Source organism: Theobroma umbraticum, unplaced genomic scaffold (genome assembly GCF_002168275.2).
Source record: "Theobroma umbraticum cultivar Fairchild unplaced genomic scaffold, ASM216827v3 scaffold_30.0, whole genome shotgun sequence".
Classification (NCBI taxonomy): Eukaryota; Viridiplantae; Streptophyta; class Magnoliopsida; order Malvales; family Malvaceae; genus Theobroma; species Theobroma umbraticum.
The window spans coordinates 10,178,269-10,191,872 of record NW_018397254.1 but is presented as its reverse complement, the minus strand read 5'-3'; the positions used below and the strand labels follow the sequence as shown (position 1 = coordinate 10,191,872).

At 36.1% G+C, this 13,604-nt stretch overlaps 4 protein-coding genes and 1 pseudogene across 4 annotated transcripts; 2 read left to right on the top strand and 3 right to left on the bottom strand.

Moving 5' to 3' along the window:
- Positions 1-2,711, top strand: LOC110408774 (alpha/beta-Hydrolases superfamily protein). The gene is made up of 4 exons (XM_021417854.2): positions 1-755; positions 879-984; positions 1,732-1,937; positions 2,086-2,711. Exons 1-4 carry the CDS (start codon positions 1-3, stop codon positions 2,351-2,353), a joined length of 1,335 nt encoding a protein of 444 aa, XP_021273529.1. The 3' UTR covers positions 2,354-2,711.
- A 125-nt stretch (positions 2,712-2,836) lies between these two features.
- Positions 2,837-3,762, bottom strand: LOC110427443 (TPD1 protein homolog 1-like). Its single transcript, XM_089785046.1, has 2 exons — positions 3,412-3,762; positions 2,837-3,291 (listed from the first exon to the last, which is right to left on the bottom strand). Exons 1-2 carry the CDS (start codon positions 3,467-3,469, stop codon positions 2,981-2,983), a joined length of 369 nt encoding a protein of 122 aa, XP_089641172.1. The 5' UTR covers positions 3,470-3,762; the 3' UTR covers positions 2,837-2,980.
- Positions 3,763-6,010: 2,248 nt separating this feature from the next.
- LOC149527756 (TPD1 protein homolog 1-like) lies at positions 6,011-6,538 on the bottom strand (annotated as a pseudogene).
- A 1,493-nt stretch (positions 6,539-8,031) lies between these two features.
- Positions 8,032-9,207, top strand: LOC110414643 (RNI-like superfamily protein). Its single transcript, XM_021425943.2, has one exon. The coding sequence runs from the start codon at positions 8,501-8,503 to the stop codon at positions 8,855-8,857; it is 357 nt and encodes a 118-aa protein (XP_021281618.2). The 5' UTR covers positions 8,032-8,500; the 3' UTR covers positions 8,858-9,207.
- Positions 9,208-11,416: 2,209 nt separating this feature from the next.
- On the bottom strand, positions 11,417-12,721 carry LOC110428386 (putative GEM-like protein 8). The gene is made up of 4 exons (XM_021444220.2): positions 12,435-12,721; positions 12,259-12,339; positions 11,866-12,140; positions 11,417-11,770 (listed from the first exon to the last, which is right to left on the bottom strand). Exons 1-4 carry the CDS (start codon positions 12,583-12,585, stop codon positions 11,573-11,575), a joined length of 705 nt encoding a protein of 234 aa, XP_021299895.1. The 5' UTR covers positions 12,586-12,721; the 3' UTR covers positions 11,417-11,572.
- Between the last annotated feature and the right edge of the window lie 883 nt (positions 12,722-13,604).

The following is a 13,604-nucleotide window of genomic DNA, read 5'->3' as shown; positions in this document are numbered from 1 at the left end:
ATGTTCAACATGGGTTCCTTGTCTGGAATCATTCAACGTCCTCTAGTTGCAGCTGCTGCTGTTGCCGTTGCTTCTGTTTCTGTTGATTTTTCTGTTAAACTTCCATCTCATTCATCGGATACTTGTTCGACCTCTGAACAAATTGAAACTTGGTCTAATTTGTTACGAGAGTCCAAGTCCTCATTGGTAGATCATATATCAGCTTCCAAGCTTGCAAACCTGTCTTTTGTTACCAGAATTCGGGTACCTGTACCTAGTGTTAACTTTCCAGTTCCCAATTCAGGCTGGAATTTTACTCCCAATGCGCAATGTTCTTCTGTTGCTTCATCTCCCCTACTGGTTAATTTATATCAGTCAGCAGAGTTAGCAAAGGCATCAAAGCCCGCTGCATTCACACAGAGTATCCCTACCTCGGCCCCTGATGTTTTGTACCGATGGCATTTGCCGGAGCCTAGCGCAATTGATGTTTCTGGGACTTCTGATTGTTCATCAGCAAAGTCTCGTACAGTTGTTGTTTTGTTAGGGTGGTTGGGATCTAAGCAGAAACATCTTAAGAGATATGCAGAGTGGTATACCTCCAGGGGATATCATGCCATTACATTTACCGTTCCAATGATTGATATTATCAGTTACCAAGTCGGTGGGAAAGCTGAGCAGAACGTAGACATGCTTGTTAATCACTTGGCTGATTGGTTGGAAGAGGAGCATGGGAAAAACCTGGTTTTTCACACTTTTAGCAATACTGGATGGTTAACGTGAGTCCTCTCTCTTAGTCTCCGACACACAATTGCAAGCACAGATACAACTGCATTTGTTCTTTCTATTGTTTACACTAATTATCTGAATTGATTTTCTGGTCGAAATCCATCTTGTTGCAGATATGGCGCTATTCTTGAGAAGTTTCAGAAGCAAGATTCTTCCCTAATGGGAAGGATCAGAGGTTGCATTGTGGATTCAGCCCCTGTTGCAGCCCCTGACCCACAGGTAAATGATGCTTGAAGGTGTTTCACATATGTAATCCACTTGATTGACAAACACGTTATCTTAACCAAGGAAGAGCAGACATATTTTAGCACTATCTCTTTATGTTGCAACTTGTCAATTCTATTAATAATCAATTCTACTTTTATGAATAAAATGGTAGTTATAATTACCAGCTCGTAACTAAATTACTGAATTTAGTTGAAAAGGGAAATTTATTTAAAATATGGCAATGCAAAATAAGTTATGATTTTCAATCAAATCTTTGCATATACGTTGATAATAAGTTGAAAGTTTCCCTTTATCATTCTCTTCATTAGGAGGGCTGTGGTGTATTGCTAGATATATGGACATTGTAAAATCTCTCTTTTCTGGGAGCTTCTTGCTGATTCATTATCCTTGGAGCATGACTTAGTTACTTCTGCTTCTTGGTTCTCTGCCTTCTGTCTTTGTTGGTGATGGCCTTGTACTCTGATGCCCTAGGTGTTCTGGGATCACTTATCTACCATGATGTCATTGCTAGTTCTCATAAAAATCCTCAAAAAGGGGTATTATGACTGATTCATCTTGATACAGAACATTTTTTGAATGTGCAAAATTGTCAAGATTGGCATTTGCTACAATTACGCACTCTATATATATTTATCCTTTCAAAGCTTTTAGATTTCAGCTGTCTTTTGCTTTAAATGTTCGTGTTTCAGATCAGTAAAACTGGAAATGCTTATTTAAATTTTTATTTGAAATTTTCAGGTCTGGGCTTCAGGTTTCTCTGCTGCTTTTCTGAAGAAACATAGTTTTGCAACAAAAGGATTTGCAAGCTCAAGCGAATCAGATGTGGGGCCGTTAGTTGGCAAAAGGGGAGTCTCAGAACCTAAGCCTGCAGTAACTGAAGCTGCTTTACTAATGGTCCTGGAGAAGTTCTTTGAGGTGGTTTTGAATCTTCCTGCTGTTAGCAGGTAATGTTGATACCCTCTCTTCCTCAGGCTTATGCTTTAGGGCATTCTCTTAGTGCTTATCCTACTGGAAGTCATCCCTATATTCATTATATTGCAAGTGTTGACACCTTTAAAACTGACACAAGTTGCATATTATATATTCCTGCAGGAGGCTTTCTGATGTACTAGGCTTATTGTCATCTGGACAACCTACCTGCCCTCAGTTATATATTTATAGCTCTGCAGATAGAGTCATCCCTGCTGATTATGTGGAATCATTTATAGAGAAGCAAAGGAGGTCTGGGCGTGTGGTTCGGGCATGCAACTTTGTCTCCACACCACATGTTGATCACTTTAGGAATGACCCAAAACTGTATACAAGTCAGCTCAGCCAGTTTTTGGAGGACTGCGTGCTTACTTGTTGTAAACATTCTTGATTAAGTACATTGAAGCACTGCTTTTCAAAAAAAAAAAAAAGTACATTGAAGCACTGGCCGTATCCAAATTCTTTTACCAAATAACGAAAGATATTAAATTTTGTCAATCATGTTTTCATCTAAAAAAAACTTGTTTATTAAATGAAAAAAAAAATATTTATAAATTCAAAACCCATTTTATCTCTAGTTGATTTGAAGTGAATGATACCATGTACATGTCGACCTCTTCATTTCATTTTGTCATCGTTCTTGTATAAATAAACTTTTTTTTTTTGCCCCAATTGTACTTATATGTAAAATTGTGAAGGCCTGAGAATGAAATGAATATTTTATTGTCACATATGGTTTGGTTTTTTAATGCAACAAGGATTTGAGAAATGGTGATTTTGATTATTATTTTTTAAAGAATTATTATACCCCAGAGTGCTTATCAATTAATTAATCTCCATAATTATTATAAGTGCGGCCAAGTCGGAGCCGAGCTGTTATGATGACATCTGACCAAGGGAAAGTGCAAAAAAGGTCCGACCCTAGGTGCCATTGCAAACCAATCCCACCCCGTTTGTTAAGGGTAAAATTGTATTTTTATTTCCTTCTTAGAAAAGTAGCAGATAACACATGAATGCGTTAAGAACAGTTGACTTGGGAAGAAAGGGGGTTCAAGGGGAACGGAGTATCCCAAGCATACTTAAAACTGAGGTTACTAGAAGGAGCCACTGGCTGGCCATTGTTAATGAGGCATTCTCCTCCTGTTTGGGTCATAACTGAAGAATCCACCTCTTCCACCGTCTGAAATCCATTGCAACTCAGCTTCAACTCAGACTGGGTGCAGGCGCAATTGTTAGAGATGGTCACTTGCCATTCTGGCTTGTTTTGCACCGTTGTTCCTGTTTTGGTTTGGCTGACGGAAATATTGCCAAGAGAGCATTGGCAATATCCTTGAATAACAACACGTACACCCACAATTAACAGAGCAATTAATGATACAAGCCCGACGATCTAAAAGACTGCAATTGGCATTAATGTTAAACAATGTAATTGAGCATCCATAGCATTACCTTGGCCAACGAGAGAGAGGAAAACAAGTGCACACACACAGTTGAGAATGGTTGCCATTGTAGACTAATGTAATCCCGAGCTTTACTACTATTTTATTTTGCTTCTCACTAGTACTGTACCCCTAGTATTTATAGGCTAAAGCAAGTGAACAAGCATGGTAAGAATTAAGACAGAGGAGAAATGCATTGACCAGTTGGCAGTCAAAGGCATTAGTATTTTTAGGCATTAAAATAGCAAGCAATTAAAATCTGGGATTTGAATTCCTTTTAAAATGCCTAGGAATTAGCAACAAAAATAGCGTGAATTTATGATCAGAAGATTTGGTTGTCCCCTGAAAGGATCAAACCCCCTGTTTGTTTTTCCCTCTTCAATCAAAGCCTCTTGTGTTTGTTAGTTGAATCAATCATATTATGAAACCAAAATCAGTGCATAAAATAACCCCAATTCTTGTTTAATCACCAACAATGCTCATTAGCGGTTTCGGTCTGCCAATATGTGTTGATATCATCCAAGAAGGGTAACTCCTTAACGCCGAAAAAGTCCTACAAGCCGTGCAACCACATATCATATAATCCAAACAACAAGGACAGTTCCGTAATTCCAACTCCCTTAACCTTTGCTTTGCCCCTCCTTATTTTTCCACCTCTGTCAACTTACCTTTCCCATTTCCATCGCAGGGATAAAGAGATTAGGGTTATTATTATTATTATTATTATTATTCAACCCTAATCGCAAAATCCTCCCCTTCTAATTAAATTTGTTCAAATCCATTCCTATCAATGGCTGCTGTTGTTGTGTCACCTCCATTTTGCATAAACGAGACATTAAGGGATTCATAAAATAAATAAAAATAAAATAAAATAATTATTATGTAAAAATAAAATAAAGTGATAATAAAATGAAACAGTTATTAGTTACGACAAATGGAATAGAATAGAAATAATTATTATAACTTATTACAGTATTTGATCAGTAACAAGAATAAAAAATAAAAAAATAAAAAAACTTTTTATTATATATATGATTATTTATTTTTATTTTATTTTTAAATATTAATAATTTATAATTTAATTAAACAATTAATAATTAATAATTTAAATATTAATATTTTAAATACTAGTAATTTATTATAATGTAATAATTAATATTTTAAATACTAATATTTTATTTATAATTTAATATTATTATGATTAAAATATTAATAATTTTAATTAATTTTCTAATTTAAAATATTAATTTTTATAATATGTAAGTAAAAACTAAAACTTTTTATTATAATAATATTTATTTTTTAAAACAACAAAAACACCCTTTATATAATTTAGTAAAATTTATACCAAAAGACAAATAAAAGAAAAATTTTTCTTTTTTAATTATTTAATTTTTATTTCATTAATATTTTAAAATTTTAAATTTTAATAGCTTAATACTAAAATATAAGTATAATTTTTTATTTTTTCTCTATTTGCATTTTTTATTTATTCTTTTATTAAATATTTAATATATTAATAATTTATTAAGATAAACATTAATATTTTAAAATATTTATATTTTATTTATAATTTAAACATTATTATGATTTAAATATTAATATTTTATAATTTATAAATATATTTTAACTTTTTTATTTAAAATTTTTTCCCCTTTTCCTTTCTTCTTCTCCCTGGTCTAACTACACGAAATGTAGCCTTTATTTAAAATGCTAATCTGGCATAAGATGTGGTTGGATTTGGCCACTAGGGAGCCAAATTGACTCTTCTCACGATCATATCTGACCGTGGATCCCAGATTCGGTGACTCATTGATTGAATCTTTTCAAAAAAGACTAAATCTATGTCTAGAATTATAATATTTTATAATTATAAGGATATTTTAATCTTATCAAATTTAAAAACTATTTCTTCAACCATGCAATAACAAAAACCATGAGGGGTTTGGACGTAATTAAGTTTGAGCTTTAACTATTTCTAAATGTTAAAGAAGAGTGAAATAAATGTTAAGATTTAAATTAAAAAGAAGATTGTAATAAATATTAAGTTTAAGAATTAAAATTAAAAAGTTTGGATTTTGGATTTATAGTTGTTGAGGGAATGAGAGGAAGAGATTGACTAAGAGAGAATTGGAGGGTGGAAAAAAGTATTTATTTTTTTAAAAGAAAATTAAAAATATTTATTTTTAAAAGTTTTAAAATTTAAAATTTATTTTTGAATGAAATGATATCATATAAAAATTATTCACTAGCCAATATAAATTCTTAATTAACATCATTAATCTTTATAATGAAATTGTTTTAAGTAGTTTTAAATGCATCTCAAGATATAACCATGGGTCAAGTGGCATCCCAGTTGCTGTGACGACATCTGGCCAATGAAAAGTCAAAAAACACCCGAACCAAGGTGTCGTGCCAAACCAATCCCATCGTATTTTCATCTTTAAGTTAAGGGTAAAGTTGTATTTTGGTTTCCTTGTTAGAAAAGATAAATATATGAAAAGAAATAAAAAGACATAAAATAGGTTTGCTATAAGTGATCATTTTATTAGCAGATACCCACGTGGATGTGGTGTAAGAAACCATTGTTGAAGTTTGGAAACAGTCCTTTAAGAACAGTTGACTGGGGACGAAAGGGGGTTCAAGGGAAACGAAGTATCCCAAGCATACTTGAAACTGGGGTTGCTGTAGGGAGCCACCTGCTGGCCATTGTTAACGAGGCATTCTCCTCCTGCTTGGGTCATAACAGAAGAATCCACCTTTTCCGCCGTCTGAAATCCATCGCAACTCAGCTTCAACTCAGGCTGGGAGCACGAACAATAATTAGAGATGGTCACTTGCCGTTCTGGCTTGTTTCGCACCGTTGTTCCTGTTTTAGTTTAGCTGACGAGAATGTTGGCTAGAGTGCACTGGCAACATCCTTGAATAGCACATCCACAATTAATAGAGCAATTACAACATGAAATGATGCAAGGAAATGAAGAAGGCCAGAAAATAAAAACACTATAGATTGGGCAAATCTAAATGACTGCAATTGGCATTAATGTGAAATCATGTAATTGAACATCCATAGCATTGCCGTGGCGAATGAGAGAGGGGAAAACAAGTGCAAACAGAGACTTGAGAATGGCCGCCATTGTAGACGAACGTGACCCCAAGCTCTACTACTATTTGCTTTTGCTTCTCACTTAGTACTAGCATTTATAGGTTAAAGTAAGTGAACAAGTAAGGCAAGAATTAAGACAGAGTGGAGATATGAATTGCCCAGTTGGCAGTCCAAAGCATTAGTATTTTTAAGCATTAAAAACGCAAGTAATTAAAATCATGGATTTGAATTCCCTTTAAAATGCCTAGGAATTAGCAATAAAAATAGCATAAATTTATGATCAGAAAATTTAGTTGTTCTCAAAAAGGATAAAAACCTACCCTCTTTTATTTTCAAAAAAAAAAAAAGAACCCCACCCTCTTTGTCCATCGTTTGAAAATATTTTCCCTCCTCAAAGACTGTTAACATTTCAGCCTCAACCTCTTGTGTATATGTTAAGATCAATCCTATTATTATAAAACCCAAATCATTATATAAAATGATCCCAATTCTTGTTTAATCACCAACAATGATCGGTAGGCACCTAAGCTTTTGGGTCGCATTCACTCCCGATGTATGTTGATAATCATCGGGAGAAAAATGATTCCTTAACTGACAATTTTAACTTTACTCTCAAAAAGTCCAACAAGCCCTGCGACCAAACATCGCATAATCCAAACTATAAGGACGGTTCCGTAATTCCAACACCATAACCTTTGCTTTGCCCTACTTGTTTTTCTCACTCCGTCAACCTACGATTTCCCATTTCCATCATTGGGAGAAAGAGATTAGGTTTTGTTTTTAGTTATTATTCAACCCTAATCCAAAACCCTCCCCTCCTAATTAAATTTGTTCAATTCCATTCCTATCAATGGCTGCTGCTTTTGCGTCGCCTTCAGTTTGCATAAACGAGACATTAACAGACGACGAGCTGAGATCGATACTGACAAGGCTGGAAAGTGATAAGGACAAGGAAGTGTTCGGTCTGGTCTGCCAGAGATGGCTGCATCTGCAGAGTACCGAGAGGAAGAAGCTCTGCGCACGTGCGGGACCGACTGCTCAGCAGGATGGCCGCCAGGTTAACACTGTGTGCTTGAGTTGACCTCTCTCAGTCGATTTCCAGGTCTTTTTACCTGGCGTTACCGACGCTGATCTTGCCGTTATTGCTGAAGGGTTCAAGTGCTTAAAAGTGCTCCATTTGCAGCATTGTAAAGGTAAATTGTTTGCCTTTCGTTTTATTTTGATTGTAAATGTTTTTTTTTGGGGGGGGGGGGGGGGTGAGGGAGTTTTCATTTTCATTTTTATGTACCCAATTTGCAGAATTGTAAGATGCTGCTTTACTTCTGTTATGATAGGTATTTCTCTGTTTTGAGTCTTTGGATATTGTGTGGAAATTGCTTGTGTATACTTTTGCCGTTTAGCTTATCCTGATTATAATTCTGAACCGGGGTAATTTGCTTGCCTTCTTTGTTTATAAAAGCTGTTACGGATAGAGGATTGGCATCGATTGGTGCTGGTCTTTCTTCCCTACAGTCCTTGGATGTATCATATTGCAGAAAGTAACGGACAAGGGATTTTAGCTGTCGCTGAGGGCTGTCATGACCTGAGAAGCCTTCATCTTGCTGGCTGCAGATTTGTCACTGACGGATTGTTACTAACTCTTTCTAGGAATTGTAACAATCTAGTAGAATTGGGCTTGCAGGGATGCACCAAAATCACTGACTCTGGACTGGCGGATCTTGTAAATGGTTGTCATCATATTAGATTTTTAGACCTCAATAAGTGCAGCAATGTAGGGGACATAGGGATTTCCAAGGTTGCCGAGGCTTGTTCATCTTCTCTGAAGACACTCAAGTTGTTGGACTGTTACAAAGTTGGAGATGAGTCAATATTCATCTTAGCCAAATTTTGCAAAAATCTTGAAACTCTTATAATTGGTGGTTGTCGTGACATCTCTAATGTGTCTGTAAAGTCATTAGTTTCTGCATGTAAAAATAGTCTGAAGAATTTGCGGATGGATTGGTGTCTAAACATTTCTGACTCTTCATTGAGCTGCATCCTTACTCAATGCAAAAACTTAGAGGCACTTGATATTGGATGCTGTGAGGAGGTGACAGATGCTGCTTTTCAGGATTTGAGGAATGACAAAACCGAGTTTAGGTTGAAGGTTTTGAAGGTCAGCAACTGTCCAAAGATTACAGTTTTAGGAATAGGTATGCTTTTGAATCAGTGCCCTTCTTTGGAATATCTTGACGTTCGGTCCTGCCCTCATGTAACCAAGGCAGGCTGTGATGAAGCTGGATTAACGTTCCCTGAATGTTGTAACGTGAATTTCACAGGAAGTTTAAGTGAGCCGGATGTCCTAGTTTAACCTACTTATCTGATTCACGGAAGATACTGCACCAACATTTCATAGCAGTTGACCATGTTTCAAAGCTCATGGGTGTACTATAGCAGGTGAGGGCTTTTCAGCAAATTCTTTCCGGTTCTTTGACACGTTATGCATAGAGCTTGGGGGTGGAGTGAGATTTGGTGGTTTTATTTGTTTATTTCTCAGATTTATATGTATATTTTGCATGTATATTACTTTTTCCATGTCTTCCGTGGAATATTTCTGTAATTTGTTGGTAGGTCTCTTCATTTATCTGTATCTTGTCATGACAATAAGATTCTGTACCAGATTTTCTCTAGTTGGTATGTTCTATTCCCCTCATTTATGTAGGACTCGAGAAATAAATGAAGCAGTGGATTATTAACTTTAGACAAGTAGGAGCCCATATTCCAATCCATTCATATCAACGAAATTTCGAATACCATTTTACTAAATTTAGAGGTTGCGCAAACTGACATGTTTCACCTTTCGGCAGTAATTATCTGGTACAAGATGTTGCTTGAGTCTTCTTTCTAGGGAGATAGAGCTTTTACGGGTTTGTCTATGGATGCTTCTGTTATGCTCGATTAATTTGTGGCCACAAGTACTGGAGTTTATAAGATGGCGTGGCCAACAACTTCCACGTGAAATAATTTAGGTGTTGATTCTCTGGAGTTAAAATGCTTGATGCGAGCAAAGGAGGTTGGTTATGTCTTTTGATTTCTTAGCTAAAATATTAGGTTCTTTCCCCCTTTGCTTGTTCTACGAGAACATCCATTATAAAGATAATTTAGTTTCTTCTGTTGTGGACCTCTTGGCGCGTGCCTTGTCTAGACTAGCAACCTTATTGATTAGGGTAAAAATTAAAAAAGCTGTGAATAGCCTTGCTCGATCAAGCAAGCAGGTGTGCGAAGTTGCACGTATTTATTACACCAACCGCTGATGGTGGTAAGGGACCAGAAAATCCAATGATAGCTTCAGGGAAAAGGCAAGTGTGTTGCTGAGTTCCATCCATGTTAACCACTAGTATTCACAATTCAGAATTTAGATATGATTTTAGAAGTATGAAAGCCGTACTTTTTCGAACTCCCTCGCTTTAGAGATATCTTTTGCATACTACCATCAACAACAATGCGGTTGCGTTTGCAAGCTATGATACATCGACATTGTAGAGGGGTTCTTGTGTCAAGGCGAGAGGAAGTCTTGTAAATAAATAAGAGGTTGTGCTGATAACAGCAGGGAAAGGAAGATTAGGGCCGTCCTTGAAATATTGAGTGCTGTGCAAAGGGATAGGCGAACAGTAGAGTGAGGCTGAAAATAGGACGGAGAAGGACTAAGTAAAAGAGGATTGCCAGGAGTGAAAGTGTGTCTACATTAGTTCAAGAAATCTTCTCCTCCAAAATAAATTGTCAAAGCTCCATATCTAAAATCAGAAAAAATAATTATTCAACAATAAATTTTAATGTATATAACGAGTAACATTATTGATAAAAGTTTTCATTACATAATAGTAACATTTATTGAAATTCATTATATGAATATTAAAATAGTGATTTTATTATATATAATGAGTAATTAGACACTCATTTCATTGAAGTAATGAATTATATATTTAAATCTATAGATGATATCTAAACTAGAATTTTGATAACTATCTTAATAGAAGGAAGTTTTCTTTGATATTTAATTTCTTTTAAACTCTACAAAAAATGGGTCAAGTTTAGGATTAAGCTTTGTGAACTCTTGTAAAGGCATGGTTTGCTTACGTGGTGATTATAGTCATATCACCATAATCTATATCCTCAATCCGCAAACAGGGGAGCATGCTAGTCTTCCCAAGTTGTCCTGACGGGATGATACAGGCCTTTTGCGCCCCATGGGTTTAGCCCAGACCAACAGATACAAGGTCCCCAGATTACTTGCAAGTAGCAGTGTGCACTTGCCACCGGCACCTAGAGTAAAATTAAGGTTTATTTTGCAAGTAAAAAAGTAAATAATAAAAGCCTAAATCAAAGAAACCTAAGATAGTGGGAGGTTATAGTATAGCTGATCTACTCTTTGATCCATTTTGTTGATCATTCAAATCTATCAATGGATCGCTAAGTTGCATAATCTGGGTTGGGAAGAAGTAGGCTGTTTTCACCTTGACTGTGGGAGATTCAAAAGAATGCCATCAATTCATCCACACGGTTTTTACGCCTTGGGGCTTACGGAATCCAATACCTTGTCTACAATAACCATTGTAAGAGAAGACAACCTAAAAGATCTGTGGATGTGGATATGTGAATTCGAGGAAAGGACTTCGTGTTTTTATAGTCCTACCAAGAGGGATAATGGCTAGGAGTTTTGTCTTAAGGTTATAAGATTAAATCAGAATTTGAGTCAGTTGTTATGTCATGCTCCGAGTATCTATGTGTATGGATGACTTATATGCACAGCATACAATACACAAGCTCCTAAAATATGAGAGCTAGATTTTCTTTCTTAATTTCTACATGTAATGTTGCCACGATCTGTTTCTGATCGGAAGAATCTACTATTGGATTGTAATCAATGACGTAGATTGCAGAATTAAGAGCATTCATATATTCATTAAAAAGAAAACAAAAACTTTGTACATTTGCAGAAGTGGATGATGGGTTTTCCCTCAATTCATCAACAAAACAATCTGATGAATTGCTGCAGATCAGGAGAAACATTTCTAAGCTAAGCCACCTAGAAAGTGACTTGCACATCATCTAGTCTTTGGGAGATTGCCTGCTGAAGATATTTGAAAGCTTTCTGATAATTCAAGAAGCCCATAAACCAGAAGTCAAAACCATCTACCGTGACCATTTCTATGTACTTTTGCGATGGTTTCTTCATGTTTTCACTTTGATTAACTCCCTTTATTTTCTCAAGTGGAATCAAAACCTGCATGAAATCAATTGATAGAGCATAAGATGCCATGACACGGAATGAGGGCCTTCAACTTATACACACAGAGAAGGCAAGAGAGAAATATATACCTTGTAATGGACTCTGAGCAACTCTCCATTGGAAGAAGGGATTTTGATTGATCTCTCACTGCAAAAGGCAACCTTCTCGGAAGAGACGAAAAGGAGGCCGGCGATAGGGCCTGCTGTGGTTGATAAATAGCATTGACAAGCCTTCAACAGTTTCTCTCCTTCTCTGACACTAAACAATCGTTTGAAAATCTTCTCCACACCTCCTACTTGAAGAATCCTTGCCCCCAAACTCAACTTTCCTTTCACAGTTTCAGTGATCTTTGGCCCCAGTCTCACTGCAGTTTCAAAAGTAACAAAAACGACTTCAGTTGAAACATTACATATGTTTAGATATTTAGACTAGTTATTTGGCTGCTGAGGAATGAATAGCTAAAGAGTAAGAGTGTCTCGTACCATGCTCTCGGACTCCATGTGCAAATGTATCAGCCTTCTTTCCTAGCGTATTCATCCTTTTAAGTACAAAATTTCCTTTGCCTGCAAATTAATTCCCATTAGTACTGAAACATCTCCCTTAGGAATCTCTAGACATCATCACATAGTTGTCAGGAGAAGTTAAAAGGGAGACCTACCTTTTCTAAATGTGGTAGACCCTTCTGCAGAAGATGAAATGCGGTATTGGCCGGCAGCATCAGGTAAGTATCGCCTTGGCGTTCTCTCAACTCGATATGCCTTTGATGTGATTGGAAGTCCAATAACTTGTTCAAGTAGCTGATTCTTCATTTTCGATGGACGAAATGGAATTCTTTAATTTCCTGACCGAGATACCTCTTGAATGTTTCCTCTTTAGCTTCTAATCGTTCTGTGATGATTGATGAAACCTTGTACTGGGGAAATGGTATATAAAGGGATACAGATGCGGTGGTTGAACCTACTTTTCGTTGCATGAGTCACCCATTGCTCAGCAAATTAAGAAGAATAAAGGCACTCAGCATAGACTTGTAAAAGATAATATTATAAAGAAAAGATGATGAGAAGATTTGGTGCTCTTTAAGAAAAGGTCCAAATTCTTCTTTGTGAAGTCCTCCAACATGGTCCAGCAGGAAATTAGTTGGGTCCAACTCTACACGAAACGAGGCTGCTTCTTGTTGGGCAAGATTGACTTCAACCGAACATATATATCAAACCAAGTTTCCAAAATTTCTTTAAAGGCAGTTAAGAAGGAAAACAAAGCTAAGAAATATTAAGATCAATTTTAATTGGTCTGTAGAAAATGACAATTAATTTATTTAAGATTGCGTGAATAACATCCGTAAATAAGGATCAAACTTCCTTGAAAATTAAAGGAGACGCAAAGTTAGCATTAATTTGGTTTAATTATTATTAATTGTTTTCTAAGCCATGCAGTGAGTAAATCTATGGAAAAAGCAGAGCAGTCCAGGGAAATTAAAAAACAAAGAAATAGCCTGATTAGTAGAGACAAGCTTTTTAAAATGAGAAAAATCCCAACAGACATCATGGATTGCCTCTTTTTCTCTTACACTGACTCTTAGAGGATGTGGCTTTGAAACTTTCTGAGTTGGCATTCGTAGCTTTCTGATGCCTGCCCTACTTTACTGCTAAGGTAAGAAAGAAGGGAAAGGGCAGACACAATTGGGAAACAAATGGGCTACGTCAACCTAACATATTGCATGCAACAAGATAATGATAAGGCAGTGACTTCACCGTCAGTAAACAGTGATGCTGGAGTTCGAGATATGTCATCCCATGTGCGATCAACTGTCGTTACCAACTAGCATCTT